At 43.1% G+C, this 26,938-nt stretch overlaps 1 protein-coding gene across 21 annotated transcripts in view; it reads right to left on the bottom strand.

Moving 5' to 3' along the window:
- Window positions 1-26,938, bottom strand: part of LOC114207321 (uncharacterized) — a 107,707-nt gene that overhangs the window by 3,522 nt on the left and 77,247 nt on the right. For 14 of the 21 annotated variants that reach the window (XM_088021747.1, XM_088021738.1, XM_088021748.1 and 11 more), the window contains 3 exons: window positions 19,149-19,284; window positions 6,984-7,132; window positions 2,274-3,619 (listed from right to left, as the gene is read on the bottom strand). In XM_088021747.1, coding sequence (XP_087877873.1) covers window positions 2,972-3,619; window positions 6,984-7,127 — 792 coding nt within the window. In that variant the 5' untranslated portion in view covers window positions 7,128-7,132; window positions 19,149-19,284 and the 3' untranslated portion in view covers window positions 2,274-2,971. Of the gene's footprint in view, window positions 1-2,273; window positions 3,620-6,983; window positions 7,133-8,777; window positions 10,383-19,148; window positions 19,285-23,162; window positions 24,837-26,938 lie in introns of those variants that run through there. The other 7 variants (XM_088021742.1, XM_088021744.1, XM_088021750.1 and 4 more) reach the window with 5 other exon arrangements.

Here is a 26,938-nt window from a genome sequence, read left to right as displayed (position 1 = left end):
TTAAAATTTAAAGTATATGTACTCTTCAATTCAGCAAACCCAGTCCTAGAAAGCTTTTTCACAAAAATAAATAAAACCACCCAAACTTAAAGACCGTTTGTTACAGTATTGTTCATAGTCGTAAACACTGACAGAAAAAAAAGTAACTAACCAATAAAGATTAAAAAATTAAATAAGGGGCGCCTGGGTCGATCAGATGGTTAAGCGTCTGCCTTCGGCTCAGGTCATGATCCCAGAGTCCTGGGATCGAATCCCACATCGGGCTCCCTGCTCCTTGGGAGCCTGCTTCTCCCTCTGCCTCTCTCTCTCTCTCTCCGTGTGTCTCTCATGAATAAATAAATAAAATCTTTATAAAAAAATTAAATAAGGGGCACCTGGGTGGCTAAGTCAGTTAAGCATCTGCCTTCAGCTCAGGTCATGATCCCGTGGTGCTGGGATCGAGTCCTAATCGGGCTCCTTGCTCAGCAGAGAGCCTGCTTCTCCCTCTGCCTGCCACTCCCCCTGCTTGTGCCTTCTTTTTCAATCTCTCTCTCTGCCAAATAAATAAATAAAATATTTTTTAAAAAATTAAATTAAAATAAATAAGTTTTTTAAAATAATTGAATAAATCAGGGTTTACCCACACCATACCTTTTAGAAGAATGACTATCACCTATACCAGCTGATATAAGATATAGAGTTCCACAAAATGTGGAATGAAAAATAGCAAGATCAAGTAAAGGGGGGAAGTTGCCCCAAATACAGTAAATATTTTCACATTCTCCCTGTTTTTGCTCACATTGTCCCTTCTATTTAAAAGATCCTTCTTCCCTGACATCAGCCTCTTAACTTCTGCCTAGCAAATCTTACCCACGTTGACTATAAATTAGCCTTACCATTTTAGAAAAGCAGTGCAAAAATATGATTCAAAATATAAAATATATAACCATTTGACCCAACTATCTTATACCTCTGAATTTACAATACAAGAAATTACATAATATCAAAAAAATAAAGAAAACAATTCAAATATTCATCATGAGGGGGCTAGTCAAATGATTTATGATATATATGCTCCACAATATTATACAACCACTAAAAATGATGATGGAAGTCATATTGATTGATTAAAAACACTGTGTAAGTGATAGAGGTCACTTACAGAAGAACATATTATGATTCAAAAGTGTAAAATTAGGTGTATTTACCTGTGAATATATTCATATTTATTTGTAGAGACATTGAGGATTTCCCAAAACATTTTAACAGTGGTTATCTTTGAATGTGTGAGATCTGAGCTAGTTTTAGTTTCTTGTGCTTTTTCATTACTGTGTACCATTTTCATTTTTACCCAATTATATGTTATATCTTATAAACACTATATGCTATTTATTTAAAAGTTGAGTGTGCAGCTCCATCCATAACTTCCAAGTTTTAGAATGTCAAATTATGTTCAATAGATTTAATACAATAATAACTGACACTAAGCATTTACAATCTACCCAGTACCATCCTAAGTACTTGTACATATATTAACTTACCTTCACAACAAACTTAATAGGCAAATACAATCATCCAAATTTTATAGTGAGGGAAGTGAAGTATTGAAGGGTTATTTACTTTAGAAATCCAAACTGCAGTATTTCTGAAAATTTTTCAACAGTTTTAAAACGAACAAAAAAAAGTTTTCCATTTACCAGCCCTCACCCCATTATCTAGAAGTCAACTAGCCAGCGTCCCTTATTCAATCTCTGCTTCCCTAAGCCATCTATCTGGTTTTTAGCTTGAAGGTTGAACTTTTTTGTTTTTTTTTATTATTATTATGTTATGTTAATGACCATACATTACATCATTAGTTTTTGATGTTCTGTTCCATGATTCATTGTTTGCGTATAACACCCAGTGCTCCATGCAGTATGTGCCCTCTTTAATACCCATCACCAGGCTAACCCATCCCCCCACCCCCCTCCCCTCTAGAACCCTCAGTTTGCTTCTCAGAGTCCATAGTCTCTCATGGTTCATCTCCCCCTCCAATTTCCCCCCCTTCATTTTCCCCTTCCTGCTATCTTCTTCTTTTTTTTTTTTTTCTTAACATATAGGGTGAACTCTTTCTGTTTTTAGCCATGTGCCCTCTCCCCTCTGTATTTTCTGCCACCCTTAAAGCACAGCATTGGTGAGGCTTTCTAGTATTGGGCTATGCTCATTTACATGCACCAGTATCTGTGTGGTTATAAACTCATCCTTTGCAAGGTTTTCCTTCATGCTGCGACACCCAGAAGGCAAGGGAAACATAATAAATGACTCAAAGTTTTAATGCTTAAAGGGTTGTCACATGGAAAAAAAATGTTCAACAAACACAGCAACCCAACACCCGTGCACTTCACATTTCAGAGCACGCAATGGAAGACATGTAATTACTACAGTTAATTGGTTCCTGGTAAAATGTCACTGAGAATAAGAGCTCATTAATATATCATTTCAATCACTGGAGACACCAGGTGCTCTTCTGTGGGGTCTGCTCTGTGGTATCAGTACTGACATCTTTCTCAGGGTTACTGCCCTCTTCAAAGGAGAAAATATAAACGCCAATTTGTATATTATGACTTGGAATGCGTTCTCTATAGTTTCTGTAAAAAGTCATACAAATTATCCAGCCAGGTAAACTTCTACATAATTCAGAGAGATCCACGTGAGATTCCTGTCTAAAAGCCTGACTTTTACACATTAAGCAGGTGTGTGAGTTAGATAAATATAAATGCAGATGAGTAAAATATACTATCTCTGACTTGTCTTTATTAATGCTATTTTGGAAATTTTTTAAAAAATTGATCAGACTGAAAGGAAAGCTGTTACATCAAGATTATCTCACAGGTCATGTTTCCACATCAGAGAATTATATCAGCTCTGGAGATTAAAATAGTTTAGGAAAAAATTCTAAATGTATTCCAGCAATTTTTAACATCATCTCTCCTGCTCTCGTATACCTCAATATTCATATAACTCCCAGACCTCTAAATGATGCAAGTTGAAATGGGAATGAGAATGATGATGGAAATAATGAAGGAATAGAATGAGGAGGAGGGGAGAAGAAAGAAAAGGGGAGAGGGAGGAGAAGCAGGGGAAAAGAAGAGAGGACAAGAAAGAGATGGTAGTGGTGGTGATGGTGATGATGATGGTGATAGTGATGATAGTGATGGTGACAATGGTGATTGTGGTGAAGAAGATGCTGGTGGTTGATGATGGTGATGCTGCTGAGGGTGGTGGTGATGATGAAGATGATGGTGATAATGCTGAAGAGGGTGGTGATGGTGACGATGTGATAGTGGTGAAGTTGATGCTGGTGGTGGTGGTAGTGGTAAAGATGATGCTGGTACTGGTGATGATGATGGTGATGGTGGTGAGGGTGATGTTGGTGGTTGATGATGGTGATGCTGCTGACGGTGGTGGTGGTGATGAAGATGATGGTGATAATAGTGAAGGAGATGCTGGTGGTGGTGATGGTGGTGATGATGCTGGAGACAATGGTGAAGATGATGCTCATGCTGATGATGTTGGTGATGACGATGATGACAGTGGTGAAGTTGATTGGGGAAATGATGGGTGCCTTCTTGCATAGCCACAAGTATACACTTCTAGGTTCCTAACATACAGGAGTACATTAAAAAGATAGTCATTGGAACTGAAAGAGAAACTACGTTTCTACATTAGACATTTCTTCATTTTATTTTTTAATTTAGTTATTATTTTTAGCAACCAATCTCAATATCATCTTCCATGAGAGATACTTCTAACATTTCCAAACTTTTGGGGGATTTTTAGCCAGATATGTTAATCCTCAAAAAGGGGGGGAAAGGGATTTTCTCACCAGAAGAGTGAAATTGTCTCTAGATGGAAAAGTTCCTTCCTGAAAAACATTTGTGTTTTTCACAAAAATGAGTATTTATTAATGTGGAAGATTGATCTTGAAAGGTTAAGTAGAAAAAAAATCAGGTTACAATATAGAATGTACAACATGAAAATCACTTTGGGGATAGGACATCAATACGTAGTTAATTCTGGGTTGTAGAATGATACATGATTCCATGTTTTTGGATTTCTTTGCTTTTCTATATTTTTCCAAACTTTATTTTGCAATGAGCATGCGATACTTTTGTGATGAGATAAAAATATTCCTTTAAGCCTCTGCAAAGAAAGAGGATTTTTTTTTTTTCTGGTTGTAGCTGGAATACTAAAACTGTAAATGGAATGCTTCTATGGAGAAAGCAATGAAACCTGAAAATACAGACCTCACCTCTCTGCTAGGACTGAACTTAGAAGTGAAGGGGCTCTCAGGAAAAAAAAAATAACATAACACGTTGAAGAGGAAACATTTCCAAGGGTCAGGGAGAGGTGTCTGAAGGAGACAGAGTTCATTTCAGCTCAACAAATACTTATTTATCACCTTCTCTGTACCAAGCAGTGAGCTTTGCAGCAAGATAGAGAATCAGAGTGTGTAGGAAACCTACAGCCCAGCAAGACAGACAGCAATGGGAGCACTTCACTCCAATCCAGGGGGAAGAGTGTTCTGCAGAGGTGAACCCTGGCTTCCATTAAATCCCAAAGAGACCTGGAAACAGGTGTGAGGGTAGGTTCCTCAGGGAAATGGATATAGAAGCTGAGTGAAACTAAAGGAGAGAAAGAAGAGAGACAGGGCATGTTCCAGGCAAAAGTAATGCCACTAACAAAGACACATCAGTGAACCACCAGGTGCGTTTGTGGAACCACACAGGGAGGCAGGTGGATAGTGCAAGAGTAACAAGCAAGGCAGACAAGGCCGGTGGGGTTCAGAGGCCCCACCCTTGTATATCAAGACTAGGAAGGTTGCAATTTAACTGGTAGGAATGGAAATCCATTTATGGGTTTTAAGTGGGTTCACAACGCTGAGCCCTGTGTTCCCAGTAAGGATAAGAAACTCCCCAGCCTTTTGTGTTCCCAAAATGGCTTCACAGAAACGTCCTCTACACATGACTTATGCAAGACACACTTTATCATGACTCCCATAAGACCATGATGTTGCCCTTGTTTACCTTTGACAAGACTAAACACAGACTTTTCCCCTTTTGCCAGGCACAGACTGTATTAGTTTCCTAGGGTGGCCATAACAAAGTAACACATCTAGGTGGCTGAAAACAACAGAAAAATTTTGTCTCACAGTTCTGAAGGCTAGAAGCCTGAAATCAAGGTGTTGGTAGGGCCATGTTCTCTCAAGACTATAGGGAACCTCCCATTCCATGCCTTTCTCTTAGCTTCTAGTGTTGCCATCAATCTTTGGCATTACTTGGCTCAAAGATTAGGACCCACCCTATGACTTCATCCTAACCTGATTACATTCAGCAAAGACCCCATTTACAAATAAGACACATTCACAAATACTGGGAGTTTGGACCTCAACATCTTTTAGGGGGGCACCATTCAACCTAGACCCTCCAACTTCCCATTCTTTTCTCTTTTTTTTCTTTCTTTTCTTTTCTTTTTTTTTTTTTTTTTTTTGAGAGAGAGAGCATGTGAGTGAGCGGCCTGGGAGGAGCAGTCAGAGCAAGAGGGAGAGACAGACTCTCAAGCAGGCTGCACGCCCAGCATGGAGCTGGACACAGGGCTTCATCTCACAATCCTGAGATCATGACCGGAGCTGAAATCAAGAGTCAGACGCTCAACCGGTCAACCCAGATGCTCCTCCAATTTCCCATTCTTTATTTCATGAATGATTCAAAATGTTTGTTTCCTAGAAACTAGCTAGCCACAGGGGAAAAACTTTTCTTGTGCTGACTGAAGCTTCCCCTATTTAAAATACAACCTTAATTATAAATCACCCCATCTGCTATGTGCTCACCCCTCCCTGTAAAAGTCTAAGGCAAATCCAGTCTCCTAAGACATCCTGAGCTTCAGATCTGGGGTACTTTCCCTAGTGCAGCAGGCTGAATAAAATCAACTTCCTTACTTGTTTGGTTTTTGTCTTTGACAGTGCGTAAAGTGTCATGGTCAAATTCTCTCATATATTTTGAGCAGCAACCCACAGGTGGGCCATGGAAGTGAAGGCTGATGGTTGATGTTTGGACTCAGCTCAACCCAGACCCCTCCATAGGACCACTGCATTCATACCTTCGTTGCTAAGAACATTAGCTGCTGACAGCACTTGGGGACAGCTAAAGCAAGTCTCTGAGGGAATTGCCTTAGCTTATTCACTGTTTAGACTCTAAAGACTAGACAGATGTGACAGGATAATGTATTTGTGGTTTCTTACTTCTAACTCTAGGTATTTTCCTTCTCTACCCTCCAACAAATACAAAAAGGGAGCCAGGCCTGGTGTTGCCTTTTCTTGTGTGCTTTTGTGTTGAGCGGCGGGGAGAGGGACTCTCTTCCTCCATCCAGACTTTTGTGTCCAAGCCCATGACTCAGTGAAGCAGTTAGGCTGCGTGGTCCCAGAGCAATGGATGAGGCTAGGCTGGGCATGTGGGAACAGCCATATCAAAAGCAGCTGGTAGCTCTTTCCAAAAGAGGATTGCAAAGGAGATAAGTTTTTGCAGCCCCTTAAGGAGAGATACTGGAGTTGGCTCAGGGATGCTGGAGAGAAAGAATATTAAGAGAGGTGACCGTGGGAACGGTAGCTAAAGATGGCATGCCACTGCTTGACAGGGAAGCAGTAAAGCCAATCACCTTCCAATAAACCATGTGAGTTTGAACAACAAGAATCATAGCTATCACAACAATAGGCTAGAGACCGGAGGCCATTCTGCCATCCCCACTGCCCAGATCCTTCTGTGCATGCATGGAAATGGAGCATCCTTCCAAACACAATTGAGACCTAATTTCTTACCCTCTAGAGAGTTAAAGCTCAAAGTCAGAATAAATTTGGTTTATAATAACAAGGCCTCTCTTGCCCCCCCAAGAGTGTAGACTAAATTGTGGACTGCTAAGGAGGCCAGGCAAGCCAGCCAGACAGCAGAAGAAATCAGACAGCTACCTACTTGAGCAGCCGTGTCTCTCCAAGCTGCAGCTCGGTGATCATAATTAAAACCCTCTGGAAATCCACTCTTCAGGAAACCATAGTGGGTCGCTTCTTCCAATGCCCCACAAACCAAAACGCCTCCTCTCTCCTGCTTGTTCCTCATTCATACTATAAAACAAGAAATTAAACTTTCATCTCTGGGTCCAAGTTGACTTAAATCCAGTTACACAAGTGTAGGCTCAGTGGGTCTTCCTACCCCTGTGGGAAGTGGAAAAGAAAGGCGTGGAGTGTCATCCTTCCAGGAACCCCCCTCAGTTGGGCCTCTGTTTCCAAATGGGTAAATGAGAATATTACGAGAAGACAGACTCTCAAACCCATGTAGCAACAACAAACCAACTAGCGTGCATTGGGGAGAAATGCTGGCTGGTGACTAGAAACACTCAGGAAAGAAGAAGGAGGTGGTTTTGTGGAGAATGAGCCCTTCCCAGGAAACCTGCTTGAGAAGTGGGATATTACTTTGTTTGTTTGTTTGTTCGCTTTAGCCCCTCCTGCTGCCAATCCTCTCAAAAATGTTGGAATCCTATCTCAAGGCTCCCACAGTGAGTCTCTGCTGTCCCCTCCCCTCCAGCCAGACAAAGTCACCAAGACCCCCCAACACTCCAGGCCCACCCCACCCATGGCTCCCACTTGGGTCCTGTGTCTTCCTGAACTGCCCTTCCTGGTGCTCCTGTCTCTCTGAAATCAGTTCGCTGGCCTTCCTGGGGGTGCCAGGGGTAGATGCCCTTCAGTAAAACTCTGGGTCCTCTCCTTGCCTGCCCCCTGATAGCATCTTAGGACAACAACTCTCAGGGCTGTTCAGTGCTATCAGTTATAAAGAAGAGTCTCATTTGGACCATTGAGACTCACCTTTCAGGAGCTAGGAAGTCCTGCCCAGGAAGAATCAAATCTAGTCTCCCATACAATGTAAAGGCTTTCCCCTTCTCCCAGTTGGGGGCCTGACCCGTAGCACAGAGGGAGAAAGAGCTTGGTCGGTCCCTGCACTCCGCCTCCCCACTCTCCATCTCCCTCTACCTGGTCTCCCTTCCTCCTCAAGGGCTGGAAAAGCATGAGGAAAGGAGCCCCTCTTCCATAACTCGTGCTGTTCCCCTTTACCAGCAACAGCCTTGATGTGACAGGTGTTCCACACTGGGGCTACATGTGGGTTTGGGGAGTGCTCCCAGAGGACCTCCATGCTGCATAATTGCTGAACAAGAAGGATGAGCTCCTCACCACCTTCCTGGAATATGTCTCCCCTCACCGCTTCTCATTCATACACTCCATAGCTTTGCATGGCTCGGAGTCTTCCCCCGGGAGGCCACCCTCTTCAATCTGCTTCTATGTTCTTCTGCAGCACCCACTGGGTCCACAGGACACTGACCAAACCTTGGCAGGCCATGTGGTGGGAACGCAGGCAGCCCCCAGCTCTGACAGCACAGGCTGCTCCCCTCCTCCCCCTCCTTCCAAGTTTCCCCTGCAAGAAGTGGGTACCAGTCTTTATGCTCACAATACCTTCTCTCATCTGGGGACCTGTGCCAAGTTCTCCCAAGACCTCCCCCACTGTGCTCTGTGCCAGGAGCAGCCCCAGAGTGGGCCTACAGCTTCAACTGCTCAGCAAGCATCAAGCCCAGTAGTGGGCACCAGGCTCTCTTCTCTCTTATCTTAGGGGAGGTGAGGACAACCTACCCTCTTCCAAATGGAGGGGAGAGAAAACATCCCCCATTCTTACCAGGCAGACCACCTACTACTAAAAAACCCAGTAAGGACCTCCTCTCACATTTATAATCTGCTTTTATAAACTGGTAGGACGGCGTGAGGGGCCCGGAACTGGGGAGTGGCCAGTGAGGACTGTAGGACGTTCAGGCCACTTCTAAGTAAGCCCTGGCTGACAGCTCTTTCATGAGCTCTTAGACAGTGCAAGTAATTAGGTCATGTTGTTTTCAGCTTGAAGGCTTCAGTAGAAAACCTGAAATAACAGGAAAAATTTTGCATGTGATCTGGCTACATATTTGAACACTCCCAATCCTTCAAAGCCCCAAACCAGCTCCCAGCCTCTCCAAGATGCCTTTCTGCCCTGACAAGTCTGGCCCTTGCTAAGATCTCTTTTTCTGGAACATCCAATGCACTTAATGTCAGAACAACACATTCTGATGAGTAAATATATTCTGTCTCATGTTGGTCTCTTGTGGTTTCTCCATGTTGTTCCCTATAGCACTGCAGACTATTTTTGAAGACAAAAAAGGTGCTTTATACTTATTTTGTATCCCTTATGGCTTTTGCCACTTTGCTGCCAACATAAAGGTGCTCAATGCATATTTGAAGTGAGTTGAATTGAATTTTCAATCAGACCACGCTAGATGGAGGGAGCCTCGATGTGGCTCGGGGTGCGGGGCAGCAGAGCAGAAGAGACACGGCGCACAAAGTTTCTTCCTGAAATGTGGGTGCTGTAAAATTGAAGAGGGGCTTTTTAAAGGTAACACATGCTGTCATTCCTGGGAGCTGGGTACTGTTGTTCACACATCTCTGGGAACAATAACCTGGGCTCAAGATCCGATGCACGGGATCCATTTGCACAGGAAGTGGCTGGCACCAGTACTGTGAGAGGGGCTAGTGGAAGGAGCCTTTCCCACCTCTGCTCAGTGCCCTCCCAGGGTTTTGGTGGGTTTGGTGACTAGATCTGAGTGACAGACACCTGGGTGTGGCAGGAAATCCCAGTGGGACCAGGTGTCCTGAGTCAGGGAGGCTTGCCCCGCTCGCTCCTCTCCTCCCTCAACATGCATGCACATGGAGGCACGCACATACCCACAGTGCATCAACAGGGACTTACCTGCCAAATGCCGGTAATCCATAGGGGCTGAGCTCGTTCCTCTCTTCCCTGACCTTCCAGCACCTTCTCCACGGGCAGGGCATTTTTTCCGTAAAGATGATAATACTGCTCAACCCCATCCAAGTGCACTTTTATCCTTCTAACTTTAATACATCTATCTTGCATTAGTAAAAGAAATGGGCGGGGCATTTTTTCCGTAAAGATGATAATACTGTTCAACCCCATCCAAGTGCACTTTTATCCTTCTAACTTTAATACGTCTATCTTGCATTAGTAAAAGAAGAACCCAAGGTCTCTGACCCCACCAGCTAACGAATTTAGAAATACTTCCAGTTGATATGAACACACGAACAACATGACTGCAGTCTCAGAGGACAGAACAGGCAATCCAGATTCACTGCATTCCACCCCTTTTCCTATAGAGCTATGGAAACCCCAATGGGTGTGCAATCACTTACTTCCAAAGCTGGCAGAGCTGGGGTCCTCAGACCTGCTCCCTTGAATCTGGAAGCCAGTACAAAGGCTCTCAACTGCATCTCATCTACCCACCTGTTCTCCCCCCCCCCCCCCGCCAAAGGGGACAGCAGCCATGCTCTCCAGGACCTATTGGAGTGGGAGGCCCTCCTCTGCTGCCAACCAGACTTCTTCCCCTCACCCCACTCCCAAACTTCTCCTGGGAGCTCAAAGGTCACTTTGAGGTGAAAATAATACAATATAAAATTGAAATGAATTTAGGGTGATTTAGACTTGACCGGTCACTTTTAGATAGTAGTTAAAATAGGTAGGGCCAAAGAGTAGATATGGAGAGCTTTCTTTTCTACCCTTTGAGTCCAGTTAGCATCGTCCAGTTCTACAAAGAAGGGCTCGCATTGCTAGCAGTGGAGATAGTTGGGGCACATGAGTTGTATCTCTGCTTGGTCCTGTGGCTGATGGCAGTGTATTCCCAATGTAATGATTCTTTTTATGTGACAAGGACTTGGAGAAGGTGATGCTGAGCGACGGAGTCCATATATTCCCCATAACTTGAATTACTACAATGAATTGCTACATTACTCACCTTTGCACTGGACATTAATCACAAAAACAAAAAAACTGCCGAGCCAGGGAGTTAGAAAGGATGTGCTATTTCAGTCTGCACCCTGTGCCAAATGCAGGCAGGGGTGACAAGGTCTGCGGAGCTCCCCCTTCCCATCTGCTGCTAAACTATTAGTGCAGTGGCTGGAGAGGGAAAGGAGGGTCTAAGACAGAGCTGGACCCCTCACAATGTGAGGACCACCTGCCTGCAGAGGGCTCTCCAGATCCTGCTCTGGGTCCCCGTACTTGCCATTCAATTTGTCTTTATAGGCACATGCCTGATTTTGCCAACCCCTGGAGAACCTGAAATATTAAAAACATCCATGCCATTTAATATTATATATCTGGAAAAAAAGATAAACAAAAATTATTTCTTTGATGTCACAGAAAGAGGTAAATTATTAAGGTAAAAAGGAAATTACCAGGAGATATATATAATATGATCTCATTTGTCTATGTATGCCTTAATGAAATATAAAATATTCTATTCTCCATCAGCTTATGGAGACAGTCTCAAATGTGACTCTAAGTAGGCTTGCAGAAGATAAAGATGTATGTCGAGAACAATTGAGTTTGGGGCTAGGATATTATTCTTTTAACATGACTTCTGGAAGTGCTTCCCCACCCCCAGCTGGGCCTCAGTCCAGGGTCCTATATAAGGCAGGGAAACAGAACAGGGCAGGAGTAGGAAGCTGGTCATCAGCCACCTGTCCACACTGGCTCCACCAGCCACCAGTGATCTCGCTGTCATGGTCCCTTCAGCTCCAGGAGTCTGCTAACTTGTGGACAAGGGATGCTTGCCCTGGATCCATAAGCAACCCCAGACCTTCCCCCCCGAGAAGTGTTTCTTCTGTTGCCTCTGCCAGCATTCCTGGTACTCTCAGAGGCTTGGGCTCTGAAAACAAACCAGGAATTCTTTACTGGTTGCTTCACACTCCAACTCGCCACTCATCTGAGATATGAAGAACCAACTTGGCCGATAGCTTGAATGGTGGAGAAGAAAGAAGAAAGAAAGATAGAACATTTGATGGGGACCTATGGGGATATAATTAGGAGAAAGATAAAAGGGTACTTTGCCTTCTTAAACCTGTGTGCTTCCTAGATTCATTTTGAACTTAAAAAATAAAGAATATAAAAGATGATGTTTTTACTAAGAATGAAAACTATCCCCCTCCCTCTTTCTATTGGAATTGTTGGGCAAGTGGGTCTTTTAGTATTTTTTCTAAAGATTTTATTTATTTATCTGGGGGGAGCACACGCATGAGGGGGAAGGTGGGGGGCAGAGGGAGAGGGAGAAGCAGATTCCCTGCTGAGCAGGAGCCTGATGTGGGGCCTCGATTCCAGGACACTAGGATCATGACCTGACCTGAAGGCAGACGCTTAACCAACTGAGCCACCCAGCCGTCCCTCTTCTAGGACTTTTTTTAAAGCTTGACTAAAGATTTTTTTAAGGAATAATTGGCCATGAGAAGTTAAAAACAAGAACAAAAAATCATATAAGCACAAGAGGTGTTTGATCCTTTAAAATGTCTGTACATACATTAAACATAATGAAAAATAGAGTGTTATTATGAAGAGAACACTGAAATAGATAATAAATAATCTGAGTTCTGTTCCAGAATGTTCTGCATAGTTACTGTTGAACTTGAGAAACTCACTTGAACTAAGTACCAGTTTCTTCATCTTTAAAATGGGTATCATTGTTGAGAACTAGAACTCCCCAGGAATAGAGGAAATGAAGTCCCAGAGTATTCTGAGTGATTCCCCAGAGTCGGCACTTGCCCTGGCAGGTCAGGGAGATAGCTCCCCCCATGCTCCCACTTAGCTCCTTTTCACAGTCATTTCCACATATCAACAAAATCTTCCCTCTCAGAATCTTGCACCCTGTTGCCTCCACTTCTCCCCTTTAACAGAGGAAAACAATTTGGAAAACCCTCAGAGAAACACATTAGTGACTTTAATGGGCTTATTCTTGCAGAAAAGTTAAGATTTTTAAAAACAAACATCCTCGGGAGAAGACAATGCTGAACCCAAGGATTGGAATCGTCAACTCGGTGGCACCCAAATACAGGGCTTGAAATTTGGACAGAGCGATCTTGCTGGCATGGCTCAAATCATCCAAGTAGGAGGCTTAAAAGTGAAATCAGGTGGAGCCCAGATTTTTTTTTCCCCTCACCGAAAGGGCTCAGCTTCCAAGTGAACAGTGACTGAATGGAGTGGCTTCAGGCACTATCTCCCAGTAAATGCAAGTGTAGTAGCCAGCCTAAGAAATGTAATTTTCACTCATATGTGGAACATAAGCAATAGCACGGAGGACCACAGGGGAAGGGAGGGAAATCCGAAGGGGGGGAAATCAGAGAGGAAGATGAACCATGAGAGACTATGGACCCTGAGAAACAATCTGGGGGTTTCAGAGGGGAGATGGGTCGGGGGAGGGGGTAACAAGGTGATGGGTATTGAGGAGGGCACGTGCTATGATGAGCACTGGGTGTTACACGCAACTAATGAATCACTGAACATTACATCAAAAATTAATGATGTACTATATACGGTGGCTAACGGAACATAATAATAAAACAAGAAAAAAGAAATGTGGTTTTCCAGTCTGCTTGGCCGAAGCTGTTATCATGCAAGATATCACTTACACGAAATACATTCTCTCTTAAAACAATCACCGGTATTAGATGCCTGTCACCTTCCCATTCAAATCCTGTAATATGCTGAGATGGGCTAGCTGCCGAAATAAATGTAGAGGGGAAAATCTTCAGAGCTTGATTTAGTCCCACCTGGCATGAGCCAACTACAGAAGCCCAGTGAAAAAGAAGGAAAGGATGGTCACTGGGAAGGTCACCATGAGGCAGGCCAGAGTTCACTCCCCTTCTTCCCTGCCACCCCCACCCCTAGAATGTGTGTGTGTCTGCCTGTCTGTCTGTCTGTGTGGTTACTGGCATAATAACTCATCAGTTATGCCACAAGGGAAATCATTATTAGCAAAAGGAAGGCTTGCTGTTGAGACGTTCCATCTGAGACGTTTGAAAGACCAACAGTGATCAGAGAGACCCTGGGTCCCCACCATCAACCTCTGGGGCAGAGGGCAGCAGTGTTGACCACTTGGAGCAGTTGGGTAGCAGAGCCATGGAGGATGGAGGGTATAGAGGAAAGGAAGGAGGGAGCATGGGGAGGGGCCCCTTAAAGCCCATCCAAAACCCTTCTTCCAAGTGTTTGTGCCCCTGGGACCCTAGTAAGATAATGTCATCTCCTCACTCTGAACACCTACCCTGACAGGCAGTGGGACTTAATGCAAGGTCTCACCCATGTAGAGAAAAAATGTCTTTGGAGGCAGAAGACCAAGCTGGGCACAGATGTCAAGTGCACTATTTTCTGGCTCTATGACCCTGGGTGCATTCCCTAATTTCTTGGACCCTCTCTCTCTTCCTTTGTGAAATGGAAGTAACACTGTATGAGGGTCAAAGTACCAGACTAATTAAGGGTTAAACTCTTATCAAATTTACCCAACGAATATGTATTGACTTATAATTGTGATGGGTGTCTGGCATTTTGGATTTCTGTGCAATCTTTTTTTGCCAAAATAGTGCTATTTTTTTGGTAAAATACCAAAACCTTTAATTTTTCTAAGTTAAAAAAAACTTTAACCTGAAATATATCTGGAAAGTGATATAGGGCATTAAGGTTTTTGTTGTTTTTTTTTTTTTTAAGATTTTATCTATTTATTTGACAGACAGAGAGAGAGCACAAGTAGGCAGAGTGGCAGGCAGAGGGAGAGGGAGAAGCAGGCTCTCCCCCAAGCAGGGAGCTGGATGTGGGGCTTGATCCCAGGACCCCAGGATCATGACCCGAGCCGAAGGCAGCTGCTTGACTGACTGAGCAGCCCAGGCACCCCAGCATTAAGGTTTTAATTTGAATCATTCAGAAAGCATATTTTTCTCACTCAGTAAGTGGAAGAAAATGACAACAAGCAAAGCAAAGATTCTGTTGCAAGAGTCCCATCCTGGACCAGGACTCTCTGTGTAGATGAAATATGTACATGATGGTGTTACAGTTAATACTTCTGTGGTGGAAACTCTATCTATACAACATGAACTAAAGAAAATAAGGACAAACCAGCATAGCCTCTTTCAAAACAAAACCTTCAGCTTGGTAGGAATTCAAAAGATTGCATTTCCTGAACAGGAACAGTTCAAAAATATTTGAACGTGTTTAAAGAAGGGAAGGAATCATTTGAAAGTGAAGAAGCCAGAAGAAATTATTTGGAGTTAGCTTATGACCAGCTCCTCTCTACCCATCTAATGGGATGTCAGAAAAGGTGGCTTCATCAGCTGGAAAATTCTGCACAAAACTCACTTGTCAATGATTCAGTGATGTCAAAATTGTTACAACTTTGTTATTTTCTTTTCCATTATGATATGTAGTTTGCATTGGCCCAAAAGGGTTAAGAGATCTTAACCTTTAAGAGACCTTCTTAGTGAAGTTTATAGAAAAGGTCATTCTAGAGACAGCAAGATTACCAATGAAGAGATAGAAAAGGAAAGAGAACTTGCTGAATCACCTTGGCAATCAACTAGAGGTAACCGTTGAGCGGTTTTCAAACATTTGGATTTGAATTTTTTTCCCACCTTGGGAGAGTGACTCAGGTTATATAAGGAAATGTTTGGGTCATTTAAGGAGAAAGCAGGACAGAGGAATGTAGATGATCTGGGGAGGAGCATGAAGCAGAAAGAGTGGGGAATCAGAGGCACGATGATTGGGGCGCCTGGGTGGCACAGTTGGTTAAGCCTCTGAATCTTGATTTTGGCTCAGGTCATGATCTCAGAGTCATGAAATTGAGCCCCAGCTCAGGTTCCGTGCTCAGTGGGGAGTCTGCTTGAGATTCTCCCTCTCCCTGCGTCCCTTCCTCCCCTTGCTAGCTCTCTCTCTCAAATAAATAAATTAAATATTTAAAAAATAAATAAAAAATAAAGCTGCTGATAATTTTCCCAATTTGGAACAAATGTAACCAAAGAAACCCAACCAAACAATCAAAAACCAGCAATGATATTAACAAAGAGCATACAACATCAAACCAGATGGGCCTCAGCTCATTCCTAACTCTGCAGGCTGGGGTCACCTTTTCCCCCATGAAATACTTAGTAAAACAGCAAAGATACAAAAGAACTAATTATGGGAAGATTTGTCTGGATTAAGGAAAAATATAAAGAATTTTAAGTACATTTTTATTTCTTTCCAGTCATGACAGTAACATCAATGATATCCATGAGTGTTTCCTGGATCATTTGCCAAGTAAAGATGGAGAATTTGCTTTTGTTAATAAAAGAGAATGATTTTAAATTAATCTATTATAGTGGAGATGTAAGTACTTCTACAACACGTATTTTCTTTAACATTTTAAACATTAATGTCTTTAAAACTTACAATTCTACAGTATTCATTATCTGACACTTGTTATTTTTTAGGGAGAAATTTAAACATCTCAAAATATCACCATTTCTAATGTTGATCATACTCAAATTCATGGAATCAATACCAGAAACCTTTTTTAATAAATGTGGTTCCAAAAGATTTTACTGATGTCATGGGATTAAAGTTATTCTTATACTCCATCAATACAAGGAGATATATTACAATTCAAACCCATATAAACAAAAGTTTCCTTCATCATTCATTCAATAAGCAAATATTTATTGAGCGCCTACAATGTGATAGGGCTTTCTTGGCGCTTACGTTTTATGTGGAGATATAGACAATAACAAGTCAGGGATTAAATATATAGTATGTCTATCAAATGACAATAAATTCTGTGGAGAAAATTAAAGGGTATAAGTTTCTTACTTTTAATAGGATGATCATGGGAAACAGACCTCATTCACAAAGTGACATTTAAGCAGAAGCCTGAAAGAGATGAAGGAGCAAGACATATGAAAAAGCTCTGGTGAAACTGTTTTCCTGCAAGTGCAAAGGCCCTGAGGCAGAGTGGGCTGGATTTGTTTGTTTTTTTTTTTAAAGATTTTATTTATTTATTCATGAGAGACAGAGAGAGAGAGAGAGGCAGAGGGAGAAGCAGGCTCCCAAGGAGCAGGGGGCCCGATGCGGGACTCGATCCCAGGACCCTGGGATCATGACCTGAGCCGAAGGCAGACGCTTAACCATCTGAGCCACCCAGGCGCCCGGGCTGGATTTGTTTAAAGAAGCCAGTGTGGCTGGAGAAGAGTTCAGTGGACGTGGACAAGCGCTACCCAAGGGGTCAGGAGACAGCCTCCGCCTGTGCCTCAGCTGCAGAGTCACCTTCCACCAGGTCACACCCTTCTCAGAGCAGCACTCAGCAAATACCTGATGAGGCAGGTATAGAGGTGCAGGCTTCAGGGCCTTATAAGAGTCAACTGGGGCAGGCCACATGTGCCCCCAAGTGCCTTGTAGGCAGCCTGCAGCCTTGCTGGGCTACTTCACTTTGACTTCTCTCTCTTTGGCCCATCCTGTTTCATCCCACTTCTTTCTCTGGGTGTTAAACCCTAATAAATATCCAGCCCCACCAATTCTGTCTCCAGCATCTGCTTCCAGAGACCTCAGCTTGCCACAGTTAGCCAGGGAGAGGGTAGTTGGAGATAAGTTCAGAAAGTTATCTGAGACCTTGACTTTGGCTTTTACTGAGATACGGGCTCTGGAAAGTTTGGAGCAGAGAGCTTGCTTTGTCCTGAATAGAATGGAGAAGGACAAAGGCAGAGGCAGGATGGGGATAGCACAATCCAGGTGACAGAAGATGGCTTGTCTGGGGCAGTAGTGAAGGGGGCGGGGCATGGGGGGGGGCCTGTGAGAAGTGGTGAGACTCTGGGTATGTTTTGAAGAAAGAGCCTTCAGAACTTACTGATGAACTGGGAGTGGGTGAAGGGAAAGAGAAAAGTCATGGCTGACTCCTCTGTTTTGGACTGAGTGACCGGAGGAACAGAGTTGCAGGTTTGCAAAGAAGATTACAATTCAATTTCAGACTTGTGACATTGAGACACTATTTAGACAAGAAACAGTGGGATTTGAGAGTCTAGACTTCTACAAGAGGCCCAAAATAGAGACATAAATCTAGAATCCATCTGCGTATGAATAGGAAAGCCATGAGGAGTTGGAGGGAGAGTGAATGTAAATGAGAAAAGACATCCAAGGACCAAACCCTGGACATTCCTTACATCTCTGTCCAACACTGACAGATCGACCAAATACCCGAAGCACATAAGCGAACGTGTGAGCTAGGGAAGGTAAAGAGGAAACGTGCCAAGACAAAAGGGATGGCAGGTCCTCATCCAGTTTACTAAGCAAGGAAATTCAGGTTTACAGGTGACACAACCGCACCCCATGCTGGCAAGCAAAGGACAGCATGTGAGGAGACACAGCTTCGAATCTGGAGCCAAGGCACTTGTCCTCAAAGCAGCATGCCCAGAACACATCCCCTAATCCTCAGTAAAACAACCTTTATCAATCAGGTCACTGCTTAATTCTTGTTGTCACTAGTAAAACCGAAGCTGTAGTTCACCTGGAAATATGACTTCTACTTTTAAGAGCAAGTAATTAGCATGAAGCAAAGTAACCACAGAGCTCTAAAAATCTATTCTCACTAGAAAAGTGTGAATCATACATGCACTTGTACGTTTTTGATAGAAACCTTTCTCTTTCTATGCCTACAAGGGAAGGACAGGGGAAAGCCAGGCATAAAGGCATGTGCACAAAGAGTAAGTCTAGTTCAGTACTTCTCAAACTTAGCGTGCCGCTGAATTACATAGAATCTTGTTAAATTGCAGACTGATTCAGTCGGATCTAGAGTAGGGTCTAAATCTGTGCATTTGTAATAAGCTCCCAGGTGGGCTGCTGCTGGTGGTCCACAAACCACACCTCCAGCAACAATGCTTCAGTTCACACCTCCACGAAGAGGGTTAATTGACCCTGTGGCAGAGGAAAAAGCCCTGCAGACACCAGCTCATCGGGAGATCTTAAATATCAGTGCACATTCACAGAGAAGGAAGGTTTGGGCTGTAAGCAGAAAGATTCTAAGTGAATAATACCTGTTCAAGCAGGAGAAAACCAGGGTGAAAAATCATAAAATTTTACAGAAGAAAAGATCAAGCAATGATTGGAAACCGTAAGTTATTCTGTTAAAATGGTACCTAATTACGCATAGGTCTTTATATTTCTTTAAATTTTACAATCTAATTTAAACTATACATTCTAGGAGCACCGTGGTTGGCTCACCTGGTTAAGTGTCGGCTCAGGTCATGATCTCAGGGTCTTGGGCTCGAACCCCACCTTGGGGTAGGGGCAGGGTCCCTGCTCAGCCGGGAGTCTGCTTCTCCTTCTGACCCCACTCCCCTCATGCTCTCTCTCTTGACTAAAAAAATAAATAAATCTTAAAAAAAATAAACCATACATTCTATTTAAAGGCAATGTTTATTTTAATATTTTCCCAGCTTATTTTAATGTGTTCAGCTATTCTTAAAAGAATAATTAGGTGGGAATGCTTTTCCTATTTTCTTTGCTTCACTTATCTCAAGGGTTCTCAATCCTGACTGCACATCATACTCTGGAGAGCTTTAAAATTGCTGATTCCCAGGTCCAACCCCTACAAAATACGGTTTCATTACTCTGAGGATGCACTGTGGGCATCCATAAATTGTAAAGCTCCACAGTGATTCTAATGTGCAGCCCAAGTGAGAACCACTGAATTTAACCAAACCCAAGAGAACCTATGGGCTTCTGAGACTATAACCCAGAAAACGCCAAGTACGCGGTGGCAGAGTATCAGTAGGAAAAAATTCTGGAGACTAACCTTGCACACCTGACTTATAAAGTTATAGCAAACCACATAAAGGATTAACCAAATCCTTTGATCTCAAAAACTTCTGAAAATCTAGTCACTTCTCTTTCCTCTTTCCATTTTTCCAAATCAAAGGCTTCAGACACATTATCTTTAAGCAGGTTTCAAAGGACTCCCACTGAAATTGAAATGTTGGTAGTTTTCAGCAGATATCAGAATGAACCCGATATGAAGAACTGCTCCTGAAGTGTCAGAATTACCTATTGATCCTATGATGCTTTAAATTATACAGGAGGAGGAAAAGGAAAAAGAAAGGGAGGAAGGAAGGAAGGAAGGAAGGAAGGAAGGAAGGAAGGAAGGAAGGAAGGAAGGAAGGAAGGAAGGAAGGGAGGAAGGGAGGAAGGGAGGTAGGGAGGAAGGAAGGAAGGAAGGAGGAAGCTCTTTTGAAAGAATATTCAATTTTTTTTTCTGTTGTGCTGATTTTAAGCAGAAATCATTCAAGAGAGTAATTTTTATGGACACCAATTTCTGAGGCTAAAAGTGAAAGGGCAAATTAAAGAATAAACTTCAGACCTCATAGTCCATATTAAAGATAGGACACTGGGAACGTACTACAAAGGTGAGTTAGCTCGATTTGTTGAGAGAGAGCAGGAAGATCAAGGTGAACTTACACCTCCATGTAAGTCAGTTTCACTTCCCTATATTCTCCAACCATTGACAGCACCCCTAAATCCAACCAGCCATTTTAGAAATAGTGCTCTCTTGAACAATAGAGAAACGTAGTGAGAATCAATGAATGGCTCAGGGCAGATCTTCCCTCTAACTGGAAAAAACCAATGGCCTTTATGTATGAGGGATGGCAGAGTTCCACCATAGTACCTTTGGTTCTTCTATCGGTTAACCAGGAAAACAAAAATTTGCCTTTTCACAACGGACAATCCAGTAAGAATTTAACACGTAGTCTGCTTCTTCTTTCTCTTTGGTTTTGCTTGGGTTTCCACAAATAATCAGTGTGGTATGAAGAGGCTATCCAAAAACTATCCTCAGAGTTTACTCTTGGTTTCCCAAACAAGGAGCCAGTGTAGTCCAGGGGCTCCCCCTCTCCCAGTGGGAGAGCCTGCACTAAGATTCACTTTCCACAGCAGTGCCCCAGCCTTGAGAGTACCTGATCCTTGGCAGCTGGCTTTCTAGAAGACCTCCTAAAAGAAAAGCTGACTCCTATTTCCAGACTGACCAGTGCCCAAATAGACTATTTTTCCCTCCACTGACAAAGGGACTATCCCTGTTACCTATGGAAAGGGGACACAACAGGATGTTATGTTCCTATCCTGGAACACAAACTCATCATGAGCCCAGGAATCCTCTCTATGAATGAAAGGCATATGGGACTCCTGTCTTCTCTTGCCAACCCTCATAGTTTATCTCTGCCAAGCTTTCTGGTTCACCTATGGGCAGCTGGCAAACCCACAATAGCCTCACTCATGTGTCTGAGTGTTAGCTGGCTTTTGACTGGCGTACACCTCAGTTCTCCTGCACATGGCCTCTCACTCTCCACTAAGCCTGTGTATTATTTTGCTAGGGCTGCCGTAACAAAATACCAGAGACTGGGGGCTTAAGCAACAGACGTTTATTTATTTATTCCCAATTCTGGAGGCTAAAAATCCAAGCTCAAGATGGCAGCAGGTTTGGTGTCTTCTGAGGGCCTCTGTCCTTGGCTGATAGATGGCCATCTTGTCCCTGTCTTCCCGTGGTCTCCCCTCTGTGTGTGTCCATATCCTAATCTACTCTTCTTATAAGGACTCCAGTCCCTCTAGATTAGAGCCCACGCTAGTCATCTTATTTAACTTTAATTACTACTTTAAAGACTCTATCTCCAAATCTAATCACATTCTGAGGCATTGGAGGTTAGGACTTCAACAGATGAAGTTGGGTAGAGGGACACAATTCATCCCATAACAGCTTACATGTGCTCATTCATCTCATGGTCTCAGGGTTCCAAGCACAGCAAGAGAAAAAGTACTCTTTAAACCTCTGCGTGTGTTGCACTGCTTAAGTATCATGAGCCCAAGGTGGTCTCAAGGCCAGAGTCAGGGTAGGGTGGCACTATCAAAGGACTGGCATAGAGGAAGGAGGGGAATGATCTGTGGCCATTTTTGCAGTCTACCACATGTTGTGATGGAAATAGATAAGAGTTGGGCTACTCCAGCCCCTGGAGCACTTCAGCCTGGTACAGGTAGAGTCCAGATACCTCTTCGTAGAAAAAGAACTTCTATTATAATGAAATTCATCCTAGTAGGTTATGACATATTATAGTGTCAGCATGAAAAGTCATACAATTCCCTCATAAAATGAGAAAAGCGATCCCCACCCTTCTTTTCCTCACACAGACCTAATGAGATCAGATGTGAAAACTCCTTGGAAGAAATATGTTCTTATGTTCTATCATCTATCAGTCTCCTTCAGTGATGTATGTATTATACTGACCAAATTTGGGGTATCTGAATCCAAATAATATAGCTGTTTAAATCAACAGCAAGTCATTTAATAGAGAGATGTTGCCTTGGATGTTGACCTATCTCCAAAGTTTACCCAAATTCTGCCTTTTAAGAAGATACTTCAGAATGCAGGAAGCCTTTCAAGTGACATTTTGACTGGTATTGCTCTTTCTGTCAAGCTAAGCTCTCTGTCCAGTGGTCAGTAAATAGCATAAAATTTGCAGTCCATTTTCGCCAACTCAGTTGGAGTGGTGGTAGAATCTTCAGAGGTTCCAAGAACCAAGGAGCACAGAAAATGAGTTTTTGTAATAAATGTTTCATCAGGGAAAACAAGGTCAGACATCTATCTGTACCCAGCCCATTCTTTTAAGACACAGCTCAAGACTTTCCTATTCCAGGGCACTTGGGTGGCTCAGTCATTAAGTGTCTGCCTTCAGCTCAGGTCATGATCCCAGGGTCCTGGGATCGAGCCCTGCATAGGGCTCCCTGCTCGGCGGGGAGCCTGCTTCTCCCTCTCCCACTCCCCCTGCTTGTGTTCCCTCTCTTGCTGTGTCTCTCTCTCTGTCAAATAAATAAAATCTTAAAAAAAAAAAAAGACTTTCCTATTCCATGATACTTCCTCTGCCCACCCCTGCCTTCAGAGATCTCCTTTTGAACTTCAGAAATGTCTTATTGAATGGGCTGGATTTAATGGGAAGCCAGCAAAAAAAAAAAAAAAAAACACTTTTATTTTTTTCATCTTTCCGTAAGTTTGGTTAACACCGTCATTCCTCACTACCTCTTTTGATAAAATTTGGGGCACAGTCCCTCTGCTTTGGCCATTTTTAGATATGAAAATGTCCAGTGAAAACTGGTAATAGCAGAACATCAACCCAGTCCAAGCTCATAATCATACAACTTTAACATAGGGCAATATAATATCCAAACTGTTATTTAATTTAACCTCCTGCTCCCTACCTGGCACCTGCCTCGGCCTTGGACGCCTGCAGCGGAGGAGGAGCATTGGTCACCTTCGCTCCCCTGCCCCTCTTCTCTGCTCCACATCCTCTTCCGCTCACTAGCTATTGGCACAGCTGAGGTCTGGAAATGCATCCTCTGCCATTGCAGATGTCTGATGCAGACTCTTCCTCTCCCGATGTGCTTTTGCTTGCTTCTGGGGATTCTCCACTTCTGACTCCCGTTTTGTTGCCTCAGACAGTGCTTCTCCTCTGGCTGATTGCTTCTGCCTCCCACTTCATCTCCAGAGATTTATCTCTCAGTTAGGGTTGTATCAGCCGTCCAGATGATCTTCCTGGGCAGGCACCCAAGCCCTCCCCGTCCTGTGAGGCCCATCTCTGAGGCAATGTGCTCCCTTGTTCCACTGTCAGCCCTTCAGTCATCTCTTTCCTGATTCCGCTGTTCCAGGGCTGTGAGCCAGCCACAGCTCCATCCACCTGCCTTTAGTCACTTTAAACAAGACACAGGTATCATTCTCTGGTCTTCCAAATTCCGAGGAATGGGGCCAGCCTTTCTGAATAGTTTTCTTGAAACTCCTCTTTATTTGGCTTAAGATCATTAAAATCATTTGGCTTGAAAAGTACTGATGAACACTGATAGAAGAAATGCACAGAACCCTGTCATCTCCCTCCAAAGAAACCCCTTCTTTCAATTCTTCAACCTGTCCCTCCCATAGATGTCGGAAGTGGATGATGGGCTAATGAGGACAGACCTCTGTACATAGCCTCTGTATGTACTCTGCCCAGGTGGTCTGGTCTAGCACATTGCCCTGTGAGTGTGAATACTTGGTACCAGTTGATTTGTTCTCTGAAATCTTTACCAAAAATCTGAGACAAGAGTAAACAGTGACATCTAACAACTTGTTACTCTTCTATATGCATTGTTATTAACAAAATTGCCTTATTTTACTGAGTACCACTATAAGACTAGCCATCTTTAAGCCCTGGGAAGATAAGAGTTTGGAGAAAATGAAACAAATGAAGGAAAGAATATACTTTATATTCTTGAGGTCATCACAAACTAGTGGGGACTACAGTATAAACTTTTTGGAATTATGTATCTGTTCCATGGCCTGATGCCCCACTTCTTTGGAAGCTCATCCCCATTCCTAACAGGATGGATGGATCCTAACAGCCATGTTTGTATGGTAATGCCATTCATTAGGCATGGGTCACTGGACCTATGGCTGACATCTTCCTCAAGATGGGTTAATTATATTACTCTCTTAGAAGTTAAGGATTGAACTAAAAATCGTATCAGACTCTGTAGCTGAAAGGGTAGGCATTTTCTACCCTACAGAACAGAGAAGAGAGAAAATCAATCCACAGAAGAAGAGAGAGAATGGGGCAGACATACAAAGACACACAAAAATGAGGGCAAGAGAGAGAGGGAAAGAGTCTGTGAACCTGGTTTCTAGTTACCTCCATATTGACCGACTGCATCTCTGCCCATGGGCTTATGATACTGCTTGCATCCATATATAAATCTTCTTTTTTTGTTTAAGCTAACTAAAGTTAGTTTTATTTTCTACAATCCTAAGTATCCTAAGCAATAGAAACATAATGCACACATAAAAAGGAGTTGAGAACAAGACAACAGCATATAGATAAATGTAGCTGAGTGGTGAAGATATCATGGAGAATTAGTGTTTGGGGTAATCTTCAGGAGATGAGTGGGATTATTGTGGGGAAGATGGGAAATAATCTAGATAGAGAAAATGGTATGAGCAAAGGAAAGGAGGCAGATAAATTAAACATTTAGCTGAGGCGCCTAATGTGTCAAGAGGAGTCATGGGAAGAAAATTAGATGAGGGTCAGATTTTAGAGAATCTTGACAGGCATGCAAGAGAAATTAGGAAAGTTTGAAAGGCTTTTTAGCTGGGGTAACATAATAGGATCTATGCTACCAAAGCTAATTATTAGAATATTCCTAAGCAAAAATTAGAATGTATGGGAACTGGATATAGGGAAAGCAGATGAAAAAGGTTAATGGGAGCCCAGTTTAGGATATGAATGTTGGAAGAGGAAGGGGAAAGGCCAGTTTGACATTTTAGTGCCGAAATCTGAGTAGGGAGTGATGATCCCATGACAGAACCAATTGCAGATCTAAATGGTGCCAAACATGACCACCTCCTAGCCCATATCATGAGTAGCTACTGCCTTGCTACCCTGCTGCTGGGCAAGTTAGATGCATGTTGTAGCAGACACATGCTGTTTCCCACCTAGCAGCAGCTCCCGCCCTTCTTTGGAGAGCAGCACTCCACTCTCCTTTGAGAAATTGGGTCAAGAAGCTCTTTTAATTTGTGTGTCTCTCGTTCACTGTGGGATTTCAGATGTGATGCAAACATCAATGTCTCTACAATGTCTTTGTCATGGAAAGAGACACACAAGGCACATTCTGACTCTGTAGCTCTCAGCCCTAGGGTTATAAAACCCCCACCCTGGATTCACCTGCTGTGTGATTCCCACCTGCAATCAGACAACACCAGTGGGAAGGAGGCTCTGTGGGTATCCAACAGCTGCCATAAAATTAGGCTTTCAGGGACCCCTTGTCCTCTTCTTTGTATTTGACAGGATCTATGGTGTTGGGCCACCTGGGATTGAATGTTGGCTCTCCCACTTACTAACTGGGCCACCTTGAGCAAGGTAATTAACTTCACCATGACTCATTATCTTCACCTACACAATGGGGATGACAATAGGGCCTCTCTGACAGGGATGTTATGAAGATTAAATACCTTCAGACTCAGAGTGCTGAGGACACTGTGTGGTGCACAGAGAAGGCCCAAAATGTTAGCTCACAGAACCAGAAGCACTTGAACATGCTGGAGAGTGACTGGCCAAAAAGAGTAGCTCAGCTTCTCATTGCACAAGAGCTGAGATGGTTGTGTTTGGCACATTTTCCCCACATGTCCAATAAACAAGACTGCCCATAAAGTAATTTCATGTATCTACTTAAGGGTATACTCTTACAGCATACTCATCTTGATGGGCCTATTCCAATGATGCAGCTAAATTTGAAGTCAGAAGTTTCGCCAGGATTATACTAAGATTCTTTGATGAATGAAGCCTTTGGCTGGTAACATCTGTCCTAATTTTTTTCCCAATAAATGATACATACCTTTGAGACTGAACCAGATTCTTTGCCAATGGTTATGATATCTGCATCTCTTTTTTTTTTTCTTTTAAGTAAAAGTTGACTGTCTTGGGTTTGGATAATACATATTCATGTCCCAATACCACTCCCCCCCTTCCCCCACATCCCCCAATACCAATCCTATCTGCCAAGTTCACATACATCCTCAGACCTTCCGCAGCCTACAGGAAGACAGCCACCCCTGGCCCTTTAAAGATAATAGGAAATAAGATCCACTTGCCACTTAGGGTGATTCAGTCAGAGTGATAGACCTAAAAGTTGTCACTTTCTCAACAGAACGGTGACTCTGTCTCCCCAATCACTTGAATCAACATTGCAGAATTCCCAAAATACAGAGAATCAGTACTGTAGCCATTTGCTAGGCAAGCTGACTCTCAATGGACAGGATATTGAGACAGCCACATTAATGAACAAGTTGACGACAAGATTTCCTTAGGGTCTCTGGGCTCCTTCCTTATTACATCATTAGAAAGCCAAGGACTTGGACCTTACCCAGAGCAGTGTGAAGAGTTCAGGGTAGAAGACCCGGACCCAAGTCCCAGGCCTACCACCTACTTGCCATGAGACATAAGGCCAATAAT

The sequence above is a fragment of the Eumetopias jubatus genome, unplaced genomic scaffold (genome assembly GCF_037043125.1).
Source record: "Eumetopias jubatus isolate StellerSeaLion01/CBP00866 unplaced genomic scaffold, mEumJub1_p1.0 scaffold_3, whole genome shotgun sequence".
Lineage (NCBI taxonomy): Eukaryota > Metazoa > Chordata > Mammalia > Carnivora > Otariidae > Eumetopias > Eumetopias jubatus.
This window is presented reverse-complemented; position numbering and strand designations above follow the sequence as displayed.